The sequence below is a fragment of the Camelus bactrianus genome, chromosome 12 (genome assembly GCF_048773025.1).
Source record: "Camelus bactrianus isolate YW-2024 breed Bactrian camel chromosome 12, ASM4877302v1, whole genome shotgun sequence".
In the NCBI taxonomy this organism is placed as follows: domain Eukaryota; kingdom Metazoa; phylum Chordata; class Mammalia; order Artiodactyla; family Camelidae; genus Camelus; species Camelus bactrianus.
The window spans coordinates 55,312,146-55,337,194 of record NC_133550.1 but is presented as its reverse complement, the minus strand read 5'-3'; the positions used below and the strand labels follow the sequence as shown (position 1 = coordinate 55,337,194).

The 25,049-nt window shown below is 36.1% G+C and overlaps 1 protein-coding gene across 1 annotated transcript in view; it reads left to right on the top strand.

Moving 5' to 3' along the window:
* Positions 1 to 25,049, top strand: part of TRHDE (thyrotropin releasing hormone degrading enzyme) — a 331,294-nt gene that overhangs the window by 230,543 nt on the left and 75,702 nt on the right. The window contains exons 7-9 of the mRNA XM_074375395.1: positions 2,000 to 2,065; positions 21,313 to 21,378; positions 22,011 to 22,198. Of these exons, the coding sequence (XP_074231496.1) occupies positions 2,000 to 2,065; positions 21,313 to 21,378; positions 22,011 to 22,198 (320 nt within the window). The remainder of the gene's footprint in view (positions 1 to 1,999; positions 2,066 to 21,312; positions 21,379 to 22,010; positions 22,199 to 25,049) is intronic.

Genomic DNA, 25,049 nt, shown 5'->3' with positions numbered 1-25,049 from the left:
ATGAGTACAGTGATATTTTATAACTTTTAAATATTGGTTATATTTCTAGGTTTTATTTCCTGTTGGTACTCTGCTCCAGCTCAACCCAGACAGGAAAACGGGTACATTCTTTATTAGGAAGGACTCCTTTGCCATTAGCCCATGCTAAAATGATGGTTTTTATAGCCCGACAAGAGACCAAGTCTTCATTACCTGGAGGGAAACACTTAAATCATCTGAAGATGGCTATTCTGTCCTGAAGGAAAGTTTGAGTTGACTGCAGGAGACTCTGTCTCCCTCCGTAGGTGGCAAGGGTTAGTTTTTCTGCAGAACTGACAGTTTCCACCCTCAGGGTAGGTAGATTAGATTGGGAAATGCATAGGAGGGGAGCTTGTCGAGGAAATTCAAGGAGCAGAGTTGATAAGTTCTAAAGGGAATTCTAAGGTCCCCAGATTGAATCATAAAGGCTTATATTTTATGGATTTATACTAGTGTGCAGAAGATAAAGAGTAAGAAGCAAAAAGAAAGAGCAAAGAGTAGAAGGGGTAGGAGAAAAATAAATCAGAAGAGGCATACAGCTCTGTGGCTTGCCAGCCTCATCATTTGTTGAGTTGCGAATAAAATACCCATTTTGGGAGTGACAGTGGTGATGACTGAGATGTTTTGAGACATTTCTTTAATGGTGATTCATGGATCCTGAGTACTGTATTGCATTAAAATTCCAGAATTACAGGAAATGATTCTGGTAACAAACAATGGAAATTCATTCTTGCCTCTCTGTACTGGCTGCCTCAGTCCAGCCGCAGGCAGGATGGGTCTCTATGTGATTCTTATGATTCTCTTATAAAAAAGAGATACCTAGTAAGAAATAGTTATTGACGAATAAGAATTTGGATGAAGTGGGATACACAGTCATAAGGGGATTTTTTTTTCCTCCTTAAAACCAGGCTATCATTTATATTTAAACTTTTGCTGCTTATATCCACTGCTTCATAAAACAATTCGGTGCAGATTGAAATATCTCCTTGAAGGCTTATTTACATTTTACATACAGATTTGTGATCACCCAGGCTTAACCATCATTTCTTGAAGTGTTTCATATTGATTACATGTCAACCTTTTTGCACTGGTCTTGTCCTACAATATAATAATCATTCTCCAAGTGAGATAGACTTAAGTTAGTGTTTTCTTCTATTACTTTAAATATTTATATCAACTACATATTTGTTCTACTTGTCTATGGATATATACAAGTTTCTAAAGGGAAAAAAACAGGAAGTAAAAATAATTAACTTGTATAATACTGACAGTTAATACTTCTATCATGGTTACTATTTTCCAAACCCAGTTTGAACTGCCTTATATATAGTAATTTATTTAAATTTCCGAACAATCATATTAAATTAGGACTATTATTGCCTATGTTTTACAAGTGAGAAAAGTGAGGAACAGAAGGGTTAAATAGTTTTCCTGAGTAAACCTGGAGAGTACGTGCCAGAGCCGGGATTTGAACTCCAGCAGTGAGACTGCCTGGCACTCCCTGCTCTCCACATCTAGGGGTAAAGTATTCTTGTTTGAGCCAGCAGTAGAGTAACTAGCTATGTTACTTCAAAATCGTATTTTAATACGATTATTTATTAACATGAGTATCCCGCCCTTACTTGATTATGAACTTGTGAGTACAAGAATCATGTTTTATTAATTTTGCCATAAAGAGTGCCCAATAAAATTTGTATTATTCCCAAATTACAGCTTATTATGGCCCTGAGATATTTTGTCCAAGAGCTTTCTATTTTGAAGTCGTTGGTTTTAGATCCACAAAACAAACCAAAAAATGCAGTTATTACCTGTAAGTGAAGTATTGTTTTCATAGTTCTTTTATTTTTTAACTATTTTTAAGAATAAAATTGCATGAAAGAAGCAGACTATTTTTGAATGATATAGAATCATTTTAGAATTATGTTACTTGGTTGAAATTTTTCCTTTTCTTTTCTTTTTAAAAAAACACTCTTTCCTACAGGGCGCTGCTTTAATTAGAATGCTGGCTAATTTTATGGGCCATTCAGTGTTTCAGAGGGGTTTGCAAGTAAGTAAAATGCTTTCTATTTTCTCTTATATTTTTTCTTGTTCCTATGTTTATTTTAAAGATATTTCACAGCTTGGGAAAATGCCAGTATAAAATTACTGAATTTGATGGAAAACTTTAAGATGAGGAAGGTAAGCCGTGTCTTTCCATATGGCAAATGAAAGTGGTAGATAAGATACTCACTGTATCATACAACTCGTAAAACTCGAACTGTTACACCATTTAGAATCTCTTTAATATGCATTTTTAAATTGAAGTAATTTGCAGATATATCAGATCCTAAATATTCTATGTAAGGTTTTATGAAAGTCTATTTCCCTTTACTTCCATTTAAATGTTCGTATAAAGTGAAAACAATGTTAGCCCTGCTAGAATTATGTATTTGAGAAGTTCTTACTGCTGTTTTTCAGATATGTGCCTTTTATGTTGTTTGCTGTCCTAATGTTGATATGCATCGATTGTTATTTGTTCCAAAAATATTTAAGTGTTTTTTTTTAAATTAGAAAATACAATATTTTAAATAAAGGGGGAAATAGAAACAGTTTTATCATACTGCACTTAGAGTATGAAGTATGGAATTTAGGAGTAGGTTCTTAGAAAAGGAGGAGTCTTAAACTCTTGAAAGCGAATACAAATATAGAAAAATAGAACTTTTATTCCATTGAACCTGTTGGAGTAAATCATGTTCCCAGCAGCAGTGATTGATGAATTATTTATGCTGCATTCTGCTACTTAGAAGTGTCCTTTAAAGTAAATTGATGTTCACCTGAAATACAATTATGCTAAGACAGAGAGAGCAATCAATCTTATCTGTTCTTAGTAAGCTTTTCATTTTGAAATTTAAATAAACTACATACAGGATCAGGACATATTTTAGTAGTATAATTTCATCTTCAAACCAAAATAAACTAAATGATAAAATACAAAGCCAGAGTTAAATATGTTATGACAAAGCTATAAATGCTTCATACAACAGGGAAAAATATATATAAATTTCTTGAAGAATAATTTCCCTTAGAAAATATTTTTACAGAATTGTTCTGGCAGGGGTTGAAATTTACTTTAACCACCTTTTTCCGTGAGGGACACCTTCAGAATAGCTGAATTCCATTGAGCATGTTTGCCGAGCGCTAATGTCTCTATTCTGATCACATAGTTAGGAAAATCTTTTTTTTTTTTCTCAAAGAGTGCCCTCCATGAATGTCAACTGTCTGGAGAAATGTCCTTTGTTATCCCCACTCCTCTTGTTTTCCCCCAATTGAAGTTGTAGCATCACAGTTACAGAAACTATCTAAGCTTTCATAAGGGCTACACAAATCAAATTTGATCTCCTGGTAGCAAGTTGACGTGAAATCATTTTCTGGATACAGTTTTTATTGTTTCTTTTCCCTCATTTGTGTTTATGGATTCGCTCGGCAGATTGAATAACTATAGTTACGTTATCTGGAAAGGACTGTTGCTTTGTAACAGTTTTTTCTTTGTCTTGTCATACTTTGTATGGTGTGCAAAACAGATCCATTTTTTAATATGCCCTTTTCAATTGACCCAGTCTGTTCAATTACTTATGAAACAGTTGGAATATACCCTCTGACTCCCATTATATTAAACTTTCATTGGAAGCTTGTGTTAATTTGGGCCGTTGTGCTCTGATACTTGATTTGGTTAATTTTCAGCTGAGGGACTCTATGTTTGTCAACATTGCATTTCATTTACCTTGTGACATCTCATTGATCAGATGGATCTTTATCCTTCAGTACTTCCCTTGCAGCTTTATTTATACTCATCACTCAAGCTGATTTAGTGTATCATCAGCAGTTTGGATTAGTTTACAGTAGATCCCTACGTCTGGGTGATAAATTATCATCTCTTGTGCAGGAAGATGTATGGGATGCATTTTGGAAATGACCTCCTGAACAGACACTACACGTCATGGTGCTGAGTGGTCACAGAGTTGATATTAATATATTTCCCATCCACGGGGCTCTGGGGAGTCTTGGTTTACATGTTGTTGAAGGAGCTAATCTGGACTGTCAGCGCTTGCCTCTGCTGGAAGATCTATTAATTGTTTTTACATTAGCCAGGGCTATTTCTACGTTGACAAATGGAAGTTTATATTTATAGACAGCCCCAGGGTTGGATTTACCAGGTGTTGGCATCCCACGTTGCAAATAGTTATTTTTTGTTTTGTATATTTTTTCCTCCCTTCATCCTTTTATTCCTTTTTTCCTCTCTCCATCTTTCTTTCCCTTTCCTTTTTTTTTTTTTTTTAAGTACTTGGAGTTTAGCTGTTATGTTGCACACATATAATGATGGTTTCTTCTAATATTTGTGTTCTCTTATATTTTTTATATCCTTATGGCCCATCTTAAGGTCTTCTGAGAACAAGACAAACATTTTTTACAAATACAACCACAAATCTATAAAATATATGTTTATGCAATATAAATTTAAAATAGAATATAAATAATTATGTAGTAATAGAAGTATAATATTTATATATTAAATATAATAAAAACAATATAGAAAAGTGGATCAGTTCACATGTTTATATTTAACTTAGCAAGTATCTGAGTATTGAGTCAACTACATTTTTTGTAGCATTTGCAATAGTTTGTTTTGGACAATATATTTCAAGTTTCAATTCACACGTATATCCCTCAGGAGGAAGGGACTCCAGTGGCTTTTTGAGAAAAGTTTTGTTTCTAATACCCATATAATCCATTTGATCAGCTACTAACAAGTGTAGGAAACAGTTTCATACTGAATAACCACAACTTTCCTTGCTCTGGTCTTTTTGATTTGTTTGATCTAATTCCCTTATTTCTTGAATTTTGTCTGATGCTTAAATGGTTCAGTCTTGCATAGATTTTAAAATGCATAGCCTCAAAACGTCTTTGTAACTAGACAGTATGTACATTCATAAAAATCTAGTCCTGGCTACCATTAATACAAGTTAGCTTCCATTTTGATGTTTAAATTGAAAGTTAGAGCAAATCAAGCTTGAACCCTGGCTGGATTATGAATGCCACTCATAAGTAACATATTTTTAAAACATAGAAATGTTTATATTTTTGCAAACTCTCTGTATCTACTGTTCTTCCATAGTCCATTTCTCAAAGTAACAGCTGGCATATCTGGGAACTCAAGAGGCAATGAAATAGGAGAAACGATTCTTTGTCTTGTTTCTAGTTAACGGTAAACTTTCTGCTAGTCACCAAACCGTTCTTGGCCTCTGACTTTAGAATTACAAAATGCAGGCATTGGACGAAATACTCTCTAAGATTTTTTTCATCTTTCAGATTCTCTGAATCTAAGATTTATTTAATGCATTTGACTAGTTAGACAGTTAAGGTTTGATACGTTAATTTTGGACAGCTGTTTTAATTTGATGACATTTGTAAACTAGGCATGCAAAAGTGAGTGCACCCTGTTCTTGAATCTTCAGTTTATCATGTGAATATTAAGACTGTATGGCTTTGAATGTACACAAGACTATAAATATTGTCAAATCAGGCCAGCATTTGTTGTTAACAGACAATTTTTCCTGTTAATTTTGTCAGTAGTCAGAAGCAACTTACGTTTCCTTTGCTATATAATTACCTTTTATACTTTGTTACAGTTTCATATTTTGCTCTAGGTACTTGACATGTGATTGAGCTACAGTCGTCTTAGGTGGCATTTTCTAAGGACTTGCATTTTGAAATTCCTTGATTTTCAGAGTATTTGCTATCTTCTCTAAGGTCAGAGTTCCTACTCGTATCCCTGAAATTGGCTGGAATTAACTCTGCTTCCGGATCTGATGGCACTGAGTGTATTGGAGGTCGGTCTGGAGGAGGATCACCACCCCCTTCAATGAGTGTCATGCTAGGGGATTCAGACAAGGGATAACTCCTTTTCTCAGAGGCAAAAAGTGAGCTGCTATTGGTGCCAAGGAAGGCTCAGTGGAATTTAGACTTTTAAGGTCCCCGTTCCTATTCTCAATGTCCCACACTTTCTCAGTCAGTACCCTGATTTTCACATAAAATGAAAAAAGCCCTAATAAAGTCATGAAATTTACTTGAATTGTAATTCTACCACTCAGAATTTCAAACCATACTCTGCTTTTCAGTTATACTGATTCTAAGTCTACAAGAGATATGAGACTCTTTTAGCTTAGTCATAAAAGCTCTCTGGTTCCCTGACCTTCAGCTGAGAAGTTAAAGCATGGAGGTTGTAATTTTCTTTTTGCAGTCTCTCCAGTCTAGTCAGAAATAGCCATTCTTCTCAAAGATTTTATAATTCTCTCTTTTTACTGTAATGTTCTATTGAAACAGTCATTTGTGTTCCCAAAGCCTCGTCTTCAATTTAGACAAGTTTAGGTGACAATTTAACAAACTGTTTTGATCCTGAAAGCCATGGATTACCAGGATCCTACTGCCTACAATTAATGATATTGCCTCATTTACATCTGATGAAGACAGACAATTGGTAGGTTTCCATCTTGGAGGGTCTGTTTTCTGGAACATACCACTTGGTATATAATGCGACAGCAAAGCCAAAACCTTTCTGGGTTTTTCAAACAGAAAGGGATTTAACACAGAGTATATGAATGTCCTAAAACTATTTGGAGAGTTTCAGAGGAGTGAAGGTCAGTAGAGGCACTGCTAGACTTTAGAAAAATCAAGAAATTTTCATCCAATGTAGTTCTAGCCAGGTTTTGGAAGAGAGTGAAATTAAATGTGCTTGTTCAATTCGCCATCTTAATCCAGAAGTCCTTTGACTTACTTTTTTCTGTTGGCTTTGGTGACACTGTGTTTCATCTTAGTTCACCCCATGCTCAACCCCTAATACAGTAAGAATTGATGAATCTTTCCACAATGATCACATCTTTCATTTCCTAGGCTTCTTATTGTTTAAGTACATACACATTCATTCTCACCCATATGTAGCAATGCTTATGCATTTGATTAATAAATTACGACCTACTTTTTTTACCCTGTTTTTATAATTTAAGCTTCCACAGCTCAAATCCCCAATTTTACGTAAGAATTCTAGGCTTACTCTTCAAGTTAATAAATCAAATAAGGATTATTTTAGATAGAACTGTTTCACATGACTTTGACCTTTCTTATTTTATTTTTCCTTGTTTTTATCTCCCTAGTTACATTGTTTTTCTTTTTCTCTGAGTTTTCCAGGAATAAAAGAATAAAGCTATAAATTTGAAATCCTCAGATAACATTGACTGACTCTGTAGCTATTAAAAAAATAATTAGTACACAGTTCTACTGCTTTTTCTGTTCAAACAAAACAGTATTGTTTTAATGATTTGAGCCTGGTGGTACCATTCTTCATGTTGCTATGTGGCAACACCAGAAAGTTGAAATTATGCAAAAAAAATCACTGTTAAGCTTGATATAAACTCAAATCAGACTCTGAAATTCGTGTCAGAAAGTGAGTCACCTTCTTGCTCATCCAATGAGGATAATTCAATATCATTTAAAATATGGTTGAATAAAGAAAGATTCCTCTTGATTAGTATTTAACTGCTCTTTTCCATAAGGTAACCTACAAAAAGATATTTGGCTCCAATTATCAGGGTGGAAATTGCTTATGCAAATCAATGTAAGGCAATGAGGTGTGGATAAAAAGCAAAAGGGAAATATCATTATTATTGGTCTGTGCTCATAAAAATCCTGATTGCCTGAAGGTAATGACAGCACAAAGCTGTAGGGGTTATTAGCAGCAACAACATACTCAATAACTCGTGTTCCGACACGAGGTTGTATCTTAGCGTTGTGTGTACAGGATTTTTATTTGGTAAGTGCAAGCTTGTGTTTGTGAGTGTTTGTCCCCTTGCAGGGGGATTTCCAGGTAAATGAAAAGTCAGGCAATAACGGAGGAACAGAGACAGTGTGTCAAAGTTAATTTCCTTTTTGAAAAGATAGTACTGTGTTTTCATCCAGATGGCTGCTGAATCATGCTTAATCTAAAATTGAATGACCGTCGATGGTTTTGGTTCATCTTTCTCCGTGTTTCTGTGCAGTTTTAGATATGGTATAGGTTGAAAGGTTAACACTTTATAATAATTTTTTGTGGTTACTCAATACCATATGATCATAATGCTGTCCGTGCTGGTGTTTAGCCATTGGTTTTGACCTCATTAGCATTTAACTCATTAAAGACCTAACTACAAAGCTAAAGTTAATGAGTATACTATAGAGAAAATATTAATTTTGAGGAAAGATTCCATGGATTTGAGAATCAAGACTACTATCTCTAATTTTTAAAAAGGTGTTTAAAAAAATTACGTATCAATAGCTATTCATACTTCTCAATCGTAGAAAAAGAATGAACTTGTTTATGTACAGCTACCAGTTGAATCTCTTTCATTTTGCTCTGAATTAAATGTTGTTATTTGACTACTGTGACTATACAGAATTAACTGAAAAACCCTCATTATTAAATGACATAAACCTCTATTTGGTCATCCCACAAGCATTTACCCAGCTTAACGGGAGGCCTTGTAAATATATACTTATGGGTTTTCTTTTACCTGTTAGTTAAAAGCTTGAGCTATGTTATATATTTTAACAGGGTTGATACTATAAAATGATGTTTATGATAACTTTATTTAAAATGTATTTGAGAAATGATTAGACACATTTATTTCATGAGTAATATATTTATATATTGGTATAAGTGTAATTTGATCTTTAAATATGCACTCACTGGGGTGTGGCTCTCTACAAATTCTCTCACTCCTTGTAAACCTTACTTTGGTTAGATCTCTAGTTCAGAAGTACAGTCAACTTGCCTTAGAGGCATTTTTTTTCTAACCTACTTGGCTCTTGTGTCAGCAGTTTTCCTTCATTTTCTTTTTTAAACTTGTTTTTTTTTTCCTCTTATTTGATGTCCTCTTTTCAGAATATTCATGTAATAGCCTAGAACTACATATTTGACAATGTTGAAAGCTTTGCTGCTAAAAAAAAAAATCCTTCTAAGTTGGGAAGATTCTTTTCCTTGTCATTCATATTGATGACTTGTCATTTGCTTGGTGACTCTATTACATAGTTTAATACTAGGAGTAGGACATAGATGTTCCATAATATATTTAGTTTTTCCTTTGTTGGTGAACATTTAGCTTTGTTTCCAGTTTTTGTTAAATAAACAACATTGTAATACTCTTTAAATGATAGATTTTTTCCATTATATTTTGATTGTCTTTTCATCTACATTTCTGAAAGTACATTACCGATTTTTCTTCTAGAATATTAAGTCAATATATATTAGTAGAAACAAAGTTTGAAAGTTCTCTTTTTATAGCACACTAAACAAACAACATCAGGTCTTATTTTCTAAATAAGTTTCTTACTTATTTAATAAGTAGAAATTACCCAGTTGTTTCAGTGTATGTATTTTTATCACAAGTGAAGTTGAAAACTTTTCATACGCTCTCTTATACTTCACTTTTTCACTTACTTTCTTATGACATATTTACCCATGCATTTTACCCGTTTAAAAAAATGGAAGTTTTACTCCCTTTTCATAACTTTACGTGAGTAGTTAAAAAATAAAAATAACGAACCAAAACATATTTCTACAAATTCTTTTTCCCTTTGTAACCTAAATATCAAAATTATTGTCACGGAAAAACCACATGTTACAAACTAGTGGCTTAACAGGAGTACTGTAAAGACATATCCTAAGTTATATATTTGGAGCCTGTCTTACAAGAGATTCAAATGCATTCAGAATTCCATGTTGATCTACCTCTGTGTTTCTGTCTATGGAAGAGAAGTCTCTGTGTTCGTGTGGCACTCAGAGAAATGGGGATATTCATTTATCTTCCTGCATCTCATTTCCTTTTGCAGTCAGTCTCTTATGTTCACTTTTCTCTTCTGCTCAAGGTCTCTCCCTGTGATTATGTTACAGATTATTTTTTCCCTTAAGAGCAGTAACTCATCCTAGTGTTAAAATCTTTTCTTAACGCTTTGTGCTAATAAATCAAACTTGTGATTTCTCTTCCTGCATCAGCTCTACTTAGTTTTATATCCACGTTGTTCACTCATCAGATTTGTTGAGTTATTCATATATCCCCCACATATTTATTACATACCCACTCACTGCCAGACACTGTAAATACCAAGTATTCAGGGCATGCTGCACACAGCAGGTCCGCCCCCTGATCTCATGAATCATATAATAAGACTGATGCTAAATAGGAGAAAAGTAAATACATATATATTTACTAAATATGATAACTGCTAGGAAGGAAAAAAATAGGATGTTGTTAGAGAACATAGGGGTAGGTGGGTCAGGCAACTTTACGTTGGATGTTTAGAAAATCCGTCTTGAGAAGAAGGTATGTGTATGGAGTTCTGAAGGATGAGAAGTTGCTGGAGGTGAGGGGAGATCATTCCAGAAAGATGGAAGGGCTTCTACAAAGGGCTGAGGGAAAGAACTGAGCATGTTCAAGGGAAAGAAAGAAACTGGTATAGATGAGCAGAGTTAGTAAGGACAAGAGATGAGATAGAAGAGGAAGGCGGGAGGTAATTGTGTAGTGCAAAAATACCTTAAGAAGGCTGAATTTTATTCTGAGTGCAGTGGGATGCTATTAAACAGTTTTAAACTGGGAAGTGACATGGCTCTATTTATATTTAAAATAGTTATCTGGCTAATTGTAATAATACATTGGGATGGGGGTAATCAGCATATCAAAAGAGGAATCAGTTAATAAAATTAGGAAGATATTTTAATATTCAGGTGAGAGAGGGTAGAGGTTTACATAGTCAGTAGATATGCAGCGACGTGGATGGGTTCAAAATGTTTTTTGAAGGTAGAATGAAATAGACCTGGGGTAGATTGGATAAAGAGTGTGGTATGAAAGATGAGGAAAAAAAGATGCCTGTGAATGATTCTGAGGTTGAAGTCCTGAGACCAAGTCCTGAAGGGCTGTAGCAGTTGGAGGTTGAGGGTAGAGGAGGGACCAATGAGAGACTGAGGTGAAGGAGTTCAAGAAGCAGGCAGAACACGAAGGGTGTGGTGTCACTCATGTCAAGGAAAAAAAAAATATTTCAAAAATAAGAAAGTGATCAAGGAGAGGTGGAGTGGAATAAAGACTGCAAAGTGTCCTTTTGGCATCTTGCAAATTTAATGATTTTAGTGGAAGGGGTTAAACAGTGAATGGGAAAATTCTTAAATGGGGGCAGTGTATGTAGAAGAAAATTTTAAAATCTGCCAAGAAAGGAGATCAGGAAAAACAGGGTATATAGTTAGAGGGGGATGAGGGCTAAGGAAAGTTTTTATTTTGTTTTGTTTTTAAAGATGGGAAGTCAGTTGTACTAGTTTTAGGCTAGTAAAGAAGGAGTCGGGACAGAAGAGTTTGCTAATGCTGGACAAGTAAGAGATTCCTGGGAGTCTGGTTCTTAAGAAGGTGCAAAGACTGGTCATTGATAGGAGAGACAGATAGTTCCAATAAATTTGGAGATTTGGACATGGGAAAATAAAAGAGCCCCTTTTCTGATGATTTTTTTTTTTTTTTTGAGTGTTATTTGAAGTAAGGTCAATGGCTGACAGTGAGGTAATTCTGGGCAGTATGAGAGGTTTGAAGACTGAAAATTGGGAAGAGTAGGAAGGCTTCCTGAAAGTATTGAGCATTGGGTTTGGTGATTATGAATTTATAATAAAACTCAACTGCTCAGTTGCATTATTTTCTCCTGTGATGCTCAGCTGCATGGGTGCAGGTTTGGGGAAGGCAAATACTCAGATTCATCCAGGACTGGGTTTTTTGCCAGCTAGTATAATTAAAGGACAGAGCTGCCGAGAAGATGAGGCTATTTGCTGGACCTGATTAAGATGCAATAGAAGCTGGATATCCAGGGACACAAAAACGGGAAGGATCTGATAGACAATTACCTACCATTAATAATGCTAACAATACATAACATATTAGCAAGTATATGTGATTTTAACACCAAATGGAAGAAATCCCCCATGTTTTTGAGCATATGGGAAATTTAATCTGTCCTTATTGAATTCTCTTAGGTCATGCCCATTGGTAGGAGAATGTTCCAGGGAACTTGAACAGTCTAGAACACGTGGTGAAGAACCTCTGTTCTCATCCACACTGAAAGGCAGTCTTACTAGTTTCATGGGAAAGAAGTGAGATCGTGCACGTGGCTCGAGTGTTTGGTATACATCTTGTCCAGGCCTTGCCTTGCTGGTCGGTGGCCTGAAGGTTAGTGTCTTTGCTGTTTCGGTGCTCACTTAGGTGTGGCCTAATTAGTGTCCCCATTTCGTGAGCTCCCCCATCAGTGGTCATTTCACCTCAGTAGACCTCTGTGAAAAACCGGGTGCTACACCCCCAGCCTCTTTCTTTTTCCAGACTTGGACAGGAGACGGTTCCCAAGCTTTTCTCAAGTCCAAAGAAGATTTGGTCTCATTTTTTTCTTGCAATTTTACTTTTTAAAAGTTAAAAAAAAAATTTCCTCCTCCAAGTTAGTCCACTTAATCTCCCTTCCCTGGGCTTCTGGAACATTTTGACTTCTCTCGGAGGTTAGGTTGAAGATGTTGACTTTAGGCTTTTTTTCCCCCTGAGTTTGATCTTAAAATAACTAGTTTCTTGGGTTCTTTGTGTGGCAGGCTTTTTTTTTTTTTTTTTCCCTAAGTGCTTTACTTGTTTTATGTCATTTTCTATGCACACTGTTCTCAAGTAAGTACTATATTATCTACTCTATTTTTCCAGTTGAAGAAATTCAGGTTTAGAGAAAATAGACTTCTTACCTAAGATCTCATGGTTGGTAAAGATTAGCCTGAATTCTTAGTTTTTGTGAATATGCACACCACTTCTTTCTCAACTGAGTTTCACTTTCTTCTCAACTAGCCATCGGCACCTGGGGCTGAGTGAGAAAACCCCGCATACGTGACCTTCAGTCAGTCGGCATCTTCATTTACGAAAGGCGGGGAATTTTTTACCAGCCAGGATATAATTTATCTATTTTGTGAGCTTGCTGTGGTCAAAGCCCTTTACCGGGGCATTCAGAAAAAGCAATTCACAAACTTCAGTTTTACCAATAGATTCATTTTATGTCTCAGTCGTATTTCAAGCTAGCAGCAGCCTTGAGAGGTGGGGATAGTTTAGGACCTCAGGACACCCCTATAGACTTACTTTCACACTATTTGGCTGACAGGTGTAGGACCCTGTCAAGTTGTTGTGGAACGGAGCACAATTCAACAGCCCCATACGGCACCTCTGGAAGCGTTCCTGCTTGTGGCAGCATCGATGGCACCATCTACCATTGCTAAAATAAGTGGCATGTGAACACACAGCTGATGCAGGAATATGCCATTGTCTGCAATTTAAGATAAACAAACAAACAAAATCTTTCATGGGCTAGCAGGTTGTTTTGATTTAAAATTTTATGATTTGCCTGGTATCTTTCACAACCCCTTAAGAAAGTACTGATTTTACAAAATTTACATTCATGATGTGGAGTAATGGATTTTTTAAAAGCATTTTACTGTTATATTTTATTTATTTATTATTGTATTTTTTAATTATTTTATTTTGGCAGTGAGGAGGTGGTAATTAAGTTTATTTATTTATTTTTTTAGAGGAGATACTGGGGGTTGAACCCAGGACCTCATGCACGCTAAGCACGTGCTCTACTACTTGAGCTATATACCCTCCCCATGTTTTTAAAAACATGTAAAATGCCCTTTTCTTCCTACAGAAGTATCTGAATACTTCTATATCTAAGTAAACAACTTGTGAAAGTAAATTAAGGTTAAACACACATTTAAAAAAATGAAAATCAAAAATCATGCAAACAATGATATAACTGACTTACCAACTATTGTCATTCTGTCTAGTCAAACAACTTTCCTTCCTAAATTTCACCTCTTTTTTTTTTTCTTTTTTTTTTTCTTTTTTAACTGTACCTGGAGGTCAGAAACTGCTGTACCTCCCAAAGTTTGGTAATAGTTTCTGTTTTACTGGGTTTCTTTCTTGGAAGCTTGTTATAATTTAATAATAAAAATTTGATAATTGTACTTCTTTATCCATCGTTCTTATCTAATAGAATTAAAATGCACACATTCTTTTATTTTGCATGATGCTTTTTCAGTGCTTTGCTACTCAATTTTACTTAATTTCATAACTTCCATCCTGTCTTCAGATGTTAACAAAAGTCACGCTTTGATCTGTAGTCTGCCATTCTCGTGTTTCAGTTGGTCATCTGTCAGTGTTTTAGTCTCTTGCTTCCATTTCTCAGCATCAAGGGATTTAGAAACATCCTCTCAAGTGCACGGCCAGGCTTCAGATGGGTTTATCCAGCCCTTGTGTGACACTGCTGTCCTCCGGCAGCATAAATCTGCTTTTGTTGTTGTCCGTGGGTCCCTGTAAGAGCTCCTTACTCTGATAATGCACACACTTACAAATATTTAATGTTAGACACTTACAAATATTTAATGTCATAGCTCCCAGTTTAAAAGCCCTTAATCTAGAAGCTTTAAGACAAAAGATTCACATGGTTTCATTTTTTATTGTCGTCACTCTATGTGTTCTCCTCTTTGTAGAGCTTTCATACCTTTATTTCCAACCTTCTTGTCTGCCTCTTTTCTTTTTTTAAGTCTCCATCTCTTCCCCTCCCATACTTAATATCCTTAATAATAAAAGCCTAGTAAATTTATATTTTCATTTTGCAGAAGTCGTGAGGGATAATTTCCATTTTTCTCGCTGAGGTGACCAAGAGAATTTAAGATGTCTTTATTTTGTGTGTATCATCCATGTGTGTTGTATCAGTCAGGGTTTTGGGTTGCAAGCAACAGAGACAAACTCTGGCTAAATTAAGCGTAAAGGAATTTTTTTTGGAATATAAGGTAGCCATTGGAATCACTGGGAAAGCTGGAGACTCAGGCTTGTAAAACAGGTAACAGGGACGAAGGTGGGATTCAGAAATTAGGAAACATAGTCCAGGTCATGCCACAGGACTGGCTGGCTTGGTTGCTGCCATTAGCGTGGCTGTATCTGGACTGTTGGTGTCACCATCGCAGGGAATGTGATTTCAGCTGTTTCTGCTCCTTTGTATTGATCCTGTAGGAGTCACAGTCCCGGGATGAAGTGCCCACCTGTGTCCATGCTTTAGCTGCCGGGGGGAGTGGAGAGGGAGGATTTAGAATTTTGTCCCTTCCATTTCAAGTGAGAGGTATCGCTCACCCTCACCTTCCTCCAGGATTCCCTGATGAGTTATTGCCTCCATATACAAGTGGGGTTTGAATGCTGGAAAGCCAAAAGAATGACAAACGCCCACTACAATTTAGAAATGAATAATATTTCAAACCCTTGCTTCAGACTTCTTGTCACATAGTCAGAAAAATCAATACCTGAATGTACCTGTCATTTCCCAGACTAGTCTTACAAGTAGAAGGGGTTCTACTTCCCGGTGTCACTGAGGCCCAGACTTGGCAGCCCTTGTCTCATTGGAGGAAACACTATTGGTGGGTTTCCCATAAGCTTGCTTCCTCTTCATTCCCGAAGAATTTTTAAGCCAAGTCTTCCAGAAATTTTTTTTAACCAAATTCTGATTTTGTTCAGGTTCTCACCCATCTAGATGTAATCTGTATCATCATACCCTTCACAGGATTGGGTCCTGGCTTGTGCAATCCCAAAACAGTACTCCTTGAAGCTTCATTAACAGATTTCTGCGAGTACATGATGCAATTCTGACAAATGGAAATCATAGGGAGTTTGACGTAGCATTTGAGGAAACATTTTCCAGATTCTTAAAAAGAGATTCTCAGGAAGGAATTCCGTCTCTTCCTCTGTGCAATGTCACATCTGAATGGGGTTCTTGGAATTGCTGCACTCATCTAGCCCCAAAATCTGACGATGAAACCAAAATATAGATAAAGGTGGGGCCAACAGAATTCCAGAGGGAAAGAGCTGCAGCTCTGTCTTACCTCCTTATAATAGGAAAGAATAAAACCTGTCATTAAAAATGGTCATTCCAGAGTGGATTTATTTGTTATTTGTCGCTAAGCACATATAAATCAATCCATATATCTTTGGTTTTTATCAAACTGCCCCTTCATGTCCTGAGAAATGAACCATTTATACAGCTAACACTCTGGTTTAACTGGCTGAAAGGTTCATGAATGCTGCAGGGCTCATTAATAGGAGAGCCAGTATTCTATAATTATTTCCATATGAATTTTAAAAGAATAGTTCTTTACTTCCTCGGCTCACTGTTTACATTTTCCACTTGTTTTTATTTGTCCCACTGGCTTTTAGATACGAAATCTTATGAACCGTGTCATTTGTAAGCAAAGCAAGTAAAACAAAACGTGGTCTCATACCCAATAGTTCATAGGCTTTTGATGACATCATAGCCAATTGCATACACCAGTGCAACTTGTATATCTGACACATATGCACTGAGATAGTATATTAAGTCCCATGTTAGTGTTTTCATATGACGTTTTGGGGGAACCTGATAGGTACAAGAAATCTCTGTTTACTGCATTGTCAGCTGTCAGTGGAAAGGCATATTGCATAAGGAAAGACAGAAATCACACAAATATATTCAGCATCTCCTGTGATGCTGGTTAAAGAGTTGTAAGTAGGAATAAAAAGGTCCTTAATCTCATGGAGTTTGTAGACTACGTAAGCAGTCAAACTAATAAACAGGCAATTATACTACAGTGTGATAAATGCTTTTATATGGTGAGACATGTGAGAATATAAGAGGGGTACTTAACTCAGAATTGGGAAAGGAGTGGGAATGGGCAGGAAAGGATTCCTGGAGGAAATATATCCAATTTGGCTCCTGGAGAGTGAATTGAATTTAAATAGGTAAAGGAGAAAAGACTGTGCAGAGAACTAGAAAAGAGAGGAAGTATGCCTTAGGCATCTGCCAGAAAGCTGGAAGGGCTAAGTTGAGTTAGAGGACAACGAAGTAACAGATGGGGTTGGAGAGGCAGAGAGGGACCAGACCATGAGGGACGCCTTTAAGTTACAGTAGGGTGTTTGGACTGTATTCTGAATGCAGCAGGGATTCATGTGTGTATTTGATGAAAAGAATCCATGTGTGGCTCCATGACAGAGATTTGATTTGAAAGAGACAAAGCAGAAGCAGGAGCAGTAGCAGGCATCTGGGCAAGATACTGTAGAGTGGCTGTCAAACTTAAAAGGATGGGGGAATGCTGGGGGCATATTTAGGATTTGGATCAGTACCTGAATGTGGCAAAAAGAGAGAGAGAGGCATCAAGGATGATCCCTTGGTTGAGGTAGATGGAAGGGTCATCACTGGGGAAGAGCTGCCAAAAGGAGATGGTGTTGATGCAGGAAAAATGGATGTGGGGCATGAGGAGGGCATGTCCCAGGCTTTGGTTGAGCCCCTGGGATGTGCCCCGCCAAGTGTGGGTCCTTGGCTTCGCACAGGAAAGAATTCAAGAGTGAGCCACAGTTGAGTAAAGGTAGATTTATTTAGAGAGATACATCAAAAGGCAAGAGAAAGGCCATGAGGTGGTGGGAGTTGGGTGCCCAGATTAGAGTAAAAGTAGGTACACACTCCGTAGACAGAGTGTGGGCTGTCTCCGAATGGGCAGAGAGAGGCTGGAGGCCGCGAGGCACCATGTTGCCAGTTTTTATGGGTTCAGTGGCTTCATATGCTAATAAGTGGAAGGACCAGCCTAACTAGCCTGGGGAAGGGGCTGGGATTCCCAGGAAGTTGGCCATTTCCCACTCTTTGACCTTTTGTGGCTCGCCCTGAGACTGCCGGTGCCTGTGGGCGTGTTATTCACCATGTTAATATATTACAATTGGCGTATAATGAAGCTCAAGATCTGCTAGAAGTCAAATCTCCCACCATCTTGAGCCTCAAGGCTACTGGGGGTTGAATCTTCCATCATTTGATGTTAATTGCTGTAGCATTCCTTGAATGGCTGTGCCTGCCCCCTTCCTGTCTCAGTATGGGGGAGGACAATGAGCTCAGCTTTGAGCATGACTCAGTTAACTGTGTGTCATCTCGTAGATACTGGATTTGGGTCAGCAATTGTGTGCACAGGTGTAGGGTTTGGACAAGGACTGGGGTCTCTGAGTTCCAGTGTTTTGATTTCTTAAATGATGATGTTAACATCTAGCTCATACACGTCATGAGATTGAATGAAATGAAATATACAGCAACTTACACAGTGCTAAAAGGAAGGCAGATAGTATTGTTTTCATGTAGTATGTTCTTTAATTTTTATTAATGATGCTTTTCCTTTTGTTATTCCATTTTCCAGCCTGTAGCCTGAAATGATTAAAAAGATGATAGCAGCTAGGGGAGGGTATAGCTCAGTGGTAGAGCACGTGACTAGCATGCACTAAGTTCTGGGTTCAATCTCCAGTACCTCCATTAAAATAAATAAATAAAAACCTAATTACCTCCCCCAGCAAAAAGAATTAAAAAAAATTAAAATTAAAAAAAGAGGTGATAGCAGCTGACATCTACAGAACAGACAGTACTGTGTTAGGCATGCTTCACTTTTTTAACTGTGTACAGATATTAAATCATTTATTTCTCAGAAAAACTCTGTGCATCACATACTTTTATTATCCATATTTTATAGATGTGAAGACAGGCACAAAGAGGGTAAGTAACCTGCTGAAGATCATAGCTAGGGAGCATTGGAGCCTGGATTTGGACAAAGACAGTCAGGCTCCCATTCCTGCACTTTATCAGAATATACTTTTGCTTAACATGCTTTAAACGTCTAATTGGTTGACATTGTTGGTTTTGTTCCTTAAGGATATTCTAGTGGTCACCTTTGTTTTATTCTTCTATAAAAACTGTACTCTTTCTGAAATATTTTGGGTAGAGAACCCACAATTCTCTTTACAGTTAATATTAAACCATTCTTCTACTTCAATATTATAATGTCCAGTCTATTGCTGATTGGCTTCCATACACGCAAATGTAAATATAAATTTCCATTTCAGGTCCGTTAACTCCAGCCATTTCCATGTTCATTGACTTGGAGGTTTGAAAGGAACTTAAAAGTCTGCTTATCTAATCTCATACTGAATGTTTGATTCATCTTGTCAAGTGGTTATTATCCCAAGAATTCCACAGTTTTAATCACAGAAACCTTCCTACACAAATCACATCTCAGTGTTTGCAGTTGTTTTCAGTAACCTTTTTTCTACCTCTGTTTCCCTAGCACCTTGAAAGCTACCTGGCACATGCAAAGTGCACCATACACTGTGTGGAATAAGTAAATAAATGACTGACCATCAAAAAAAAAAAAAAAAAAAAGAAAAAGAAAAAGAAAAAAAGAAAAACCACATTCACTGTTCTTTAAGTTTTTTTTGTAATTCTACCAAGACAAAGCCAAATACCCTCAATTCAAAATATGACCATTTTGTGTAAGAGGAAGGCTAACAGAGCTAAGGAAAACATTTGGGTTTTATTGTGGAAAAAAAGAGGTGACATGTTTAGAATTCCAGTAACACCCCAACACTGGGTTGGGTGGGAGTCCGAGAAGACGTGCTGTCTGCCTTGGACACCGAGGTAGGCAAATTGGAGCTGCTTCCTAAGCCTGGATGATTGCCATTTCAGCCTGTTTGAAACATAAACTTGAACTTTATTCTGAATTAGGGAGGGAACCAAGAGCTCAAATTGGTGATCAAGACTGGGTCAAGGTCAACTCGTATCATGAACAGTTGGATTTTTATGCCTGTCTGTGAAGAGAAACCTGTAGTCATGTATTGGAGCTTTCAAGGTCTATGTAGTTTTCCTTTGTTCTCTCTTTTGGGTTATCCTAGCAACACTACCCATAAACAAAACCCAGTAGTAAATAGTTCTAACTTTAATACTTTTTAATTATAGCATCAGTAAAATAAAATTCAAATTTATGTCTCACGATTCCTGTTGTTTCCAAATTTATTCATTGAAGTCCTAAGGAAGCATAAAAGATAATTGACAACTAAGTCTGAAATAATTTAGTTACGTCCTAGTCTCTGAGTTCTAATTAAAAGTGCTTCATATGGCACATAAAGCCAAAACTGGGATTCAGATTGGTTATTCAGGGTTGTCTCTTTTCAATAAAGTTATTCATATCACCTGATGATGACAGTGGATTTGCGGTTGCTAAGTTAGGGTTGGTCTTGGCGTCTCCAGGAGTCTGATTAAGTGGGAGTTGCCACTTGCTGTGCTGTGAGTTGCCAAGGAAGCTGAGTCTGAGTCTGTCACAGGTGCTACGATTTGTATTTCAGAAAATTTGCTTCCCCAGCTTTAATTATCCCCGAAGTATTCTGCTTTACATAAAGCACTGAAGGAAAGCGGCAAAAAACAATTTTTTTTTTTTCAGTTTTAGTACTGTGATGTAAATTGGGATTTTTGTCTCCTACCTACATGTTGTAGAGATGATGGAATTTCAGATGGAGGGGAAACTCATTTCATAATGTAAAACACTGCTTTCTACTGACTCTTCCACTTTCGATTCAGAAAAAAAACAATGTCAAATAGCTATGACTAAATGACACATTCACAATGACAGGAGGCATGGTTTCATGCTTCTTAAAGGGGAACAGACATGAATCAGGTAGAAAGTGTTTGGTTTACTAATGATTAATAATGGGGAATCCTAAGCTTAAAAATATTAAATTTAGGATTGACTTTTTCTTATTAAATATTAATATGTGTTTGACATTCATAAAAATAAGTATGTATCTTTTTTTTTTTTATTAGGCAGCCTGTCCTTTGCAGAGAGACTAGGGAACTGGGTAGGGCGTGGAGAGAGTCATTAACTTTTTAGCAAAATAATCCCTCTACATATCAGTATATGTTGGTCAGGTTTTTTTGTTTGTTTGTTTTGTTTTGTTTTCCATAAAACAGAATTTTTTTTTAGCACTTCAACATGAAAGCCTCCTGGGAAAGTTTCCCGTAAATATTTCACTGCAGAGATAGTTTCTTCAAAATTGCTTGAGTTTGACTTGCTAAATTAGAGGAAGATCTTTGACCCTAGAAATCCATAAGAAGTAATGACGACTATGAAAATAATTTTTAAGGGATTAGTAGTGCCTGATCATTTGATTGAGAAATATGCTATAGTTAAATCTCTTTGGAATATTTTTAAATGAGATTCCTTATTTTTTTTTCATGTCTTTCTCTTTGTGTTAATGCGATTCCAACCAATGGAAATGTTTACCTGAATGGAGCAATAAATGTGTTTACTGGAAATTGCTTAGCATTTGAATTGAAATGATAATTTTATATTCTTCGTAGGATTACTTAACCATTCATAAGTATGGCAATGCTGCCAGAAATGATCTCTGGAACACACTGTCAGAGGTAAGGCACAGAAAGCTTGAATGCCAAAACCTCTTCTTGAATATTTGAATTGAGTTTATAAAACATTCATAACTTTTATTGACACTGACAGTTTGTTTTTACTTTTCGTATTTCCCTTTTCTTCAGATTGCTTTCTTGTTTTGCATTTGATGTATTATAAAGATAATGAGGTTTAAAATTACTCCAACTAAAGATGGTAGTAAAAGACACCTTACCTACTTCAAAAATAATACTGCTTCTGAAATATAATTTTAATATGGTGTCATGTTTGAGAGGAATATTGATGTTAAAGAATTTTTTTCTATAAATGAATAACAAATATTTAAATTTAATATTAGACATACTAAGGATACTTAATGATGCTGCAAGTACTTGCTTTACAATAAAGTATGTTTTCTCTTCCATTAGGTATAAACTTTAATGTTAATAAAGCTTTTATTTCTATGTATATATGCATGAAGCTTAAGTTAAGGAAAGAAGCTTGATTTTACTAACACATTATATTAGTTTCACTGAGTTTAAATGTTTTCATACGTATGTAAATCATAAAGGTAAACCTGAAAATGGTTTCATGTTAATTATGTTTGTAAATCATGTTTATCAAACTAACATATACAATTTTGGTTATAAAGGCTTTAAAAAGGAATGGAAAATATGTAAATATACAAGAAGTAATGGATCAGTGGACACTCCAGATGGGTTACCCTGTTATCACCATCCTGGGAAATATAACAGCAGAAAATAGAATAATAATTACCCAACAACATTTTATTTATGACATCAGTGCTAAAACTAAAGCACATGAACTTCAAAATAACAGGTACAGCTCTTTTTCACATAAAAAAAAATTGCTATCATTTTTGATGTTTCACTTTGCATTTTTAACATTTTTAAAAGCATTGGTAACAGAATTATGAAATGCACATGAGATAGGGTTTTCATTTCTTTATTTACATATGGTATTTTCATTTTGAGTCCTCTTTGACTCCCATTTCCAGATAGTTTGACTATCAAGGTTATTTTGTTTGAGAAGAGAATTTAAATTTAATTTAAATTTAAATTATCATGGTCATTTACAAAAATAATGTGTGATTTTTTTTTTTTTACTTTTCCCTGTAAATGTTTATTGAATTAAATTCAAGAAAGTTAATGCTTTGAAGTGAATTAAGACTGGTTTTGAGATTTATGAAATAGATGAGAACAGAAACTAACAATCCAGAAAGATGAGTTAAAACAAACAAAACGCCACAGACTGAATATTCTGAGCCAAAGGAACTCAAGCTAGGTCTGCTTTAAAATGGTCTGGGTATCAGTGCCACTTACCATCAATGTATGTCCTTTTCCTTCACTTGTAGTGTTTAAAAACCACTAAACAGGCAACATACATGGAATTTGATTTGTTGTTACTTTAACTTTCTTTTGAAACTCTTACTTAATTACTGAGAAGTCAGCAATGGTGTTTCTTTTCTATCTCGTGTTTTCCTACTGTTTGGTGCTTTATTAAAGCTGAGCCAAGGAAAGATAGCAGAACTTAAATCGTTTCATTTTAGTTTTTCAAAAGTAGCCTGGTAAGAGGTAGGGAGGCGGGGACAGGGGGATGGAGGGTAAAGTCAGTAAATAAAATGAGGTGTTGGATTAGGCTGGTCATGCTGTCTCCCTTTACTTTGGAATATTAGGAATCAGGTTTTATCATCTACCAGAATCTAGATGTGAAGGACGCATCCAGCTTTCTTCGTTATCTCTAAGAGGAATGGAAATCATCCCAAGAAGGCTAACTCCAAGCCAGGCTATAGGTAGACGTGACTGAGAAATTCATAAATGTTTTCTAATAACTAAATTTGGAACCCACTTAAGAAAGCATTGTCTTCAATCTCCCGCTCAATGCGTAGAATGGCCTTTAACAAAATGCCCTTTCAATCCAACGGTTTGGACGCGTGGAATACGGTATTATCCCGCCCTGCTGTCAGGGGCTGACTGTCAGCCCTTCCTCACCCAGCCTGGATTCCCCACAGCTGCCAAACGCTGCTTCTGACCACCCACTTTGGTCTCAGGTTAAACCTGCTTAGACACCAACCCTGGCCTTGCCAGAAAGTACATGAAAACTTCCTGACTGTGGCGAAGTTAGAGAGATTCAGGCCGTGCCTTTGAGAGTGATCGGCCTGACATCAGCATCACTGATGCAGAAAAACATAAAGGACACGCAGATGACAGAACAGATTCTGAACAAAAATACTCTGTTGGCCTAATCAGATGTATCCGCCATGAGTCTGGCTCTTTAAAGGAAGAATTTCTCCCAGGCTGTGTAGGACTGTGTCACATCTACAGAGCTTTGCTTTTGCTGGACTTCTAAAATCATTGTATGGGTGATTTTGAGCCCTGAGAACTTGGCATAGAAAATCTGAAGACTGAGTTAATGCATGGCATCCTTCCAATCTCAAAATTCACCTTCTACCTTATTTTGAAGAAACAGTGCTTGCAGTTGAAATTTTAGCATTCAACTGTATATTCTTGATCATTCAATTCACTACGACGTTGTTCTCAAAGCTTCAGTACCACTTCCACTTGCCCTTTGTCTGAGCCTGCTTAGTTCTTTATCATGTGATGCAGACAGTTGATGCCTTAAAACACAGTGGCCATTTATGCCAGAAATCCCATGAATTGTGGGTATTTTCTCTGACAGTATAATCAATGCTTTATCTTTAATTTTGTAAAAGACTTTAGACTATCACTATAACACGCCTAGAACATTTTTAAGGTATGCCATAGTAATATTTTTCACATGTAGTAGCTGCGTTACAGCAGAAAAAGGAAAGGTCTTTATATAATAATTGTATATGCTTACTTGATATGTGAAAGTGAATAAAATATTTGCTAGAATTTTAGTATTTGGAAAGTTGTGGATTTATTTACGTAGCTGTTTTTTCTTTATAAAGTTAATACGTTATAAAGTTTAGTAATGTCTCCTCCTACATTGAAGAAGATTCTCAGGGTCCTGTGCTACAGAGAATTACATTTATCTCCTTTTGTTTTTGGTCCGATGACAGTAACCTCTGAGCAATTTTCATGGAATCTACATGAATGCTTCGCTAACATTGGTACCATTTAAAAAAGTTTTTTTCACTCGAGCTAAAATAAGCACCTATTCTTTTCTATTGAGTCATAATCATTAGAGTAAACATTGCTTTATTACAAAAAATGTGACCTCCTGATGAAGACTATTTAAGAAAAAAAAATCTCGAGGGTCTTTTGAAATGCTTGTTTTGTTTTTTGGGTTTTTTTTTTTTTTTTTTTTTTTTTTTGCTTAAAATAAGATACTACTAAAATTCGAGTTAAACTTAAGGGGCTAGGGCACAATCTGATTTTACGAGTTCCTTTTACTACTCTGTTTTTAAATATAATCTGCTGCGGTCTTAGGTTTTTTTTTACAGCACACCTCACAGAGCTTTTCACCCACAATGTTTAGGGTCTTCTAGCCTTTTAAGTTGTAATCATAAAGCAACATAATTGCCATGCTCTCTGATTTTAAAATGAAAAGATGAAAAGACTACTTATGTATTATTTGGAAAGTTATGAAAAATAACATATAGTATTAATAGTATAGCAATTCAGAAATGAATACAAACTTCAGATCTGCTTGTTAATTTATAATTTTTATTTTGTGTGTGTGTGTG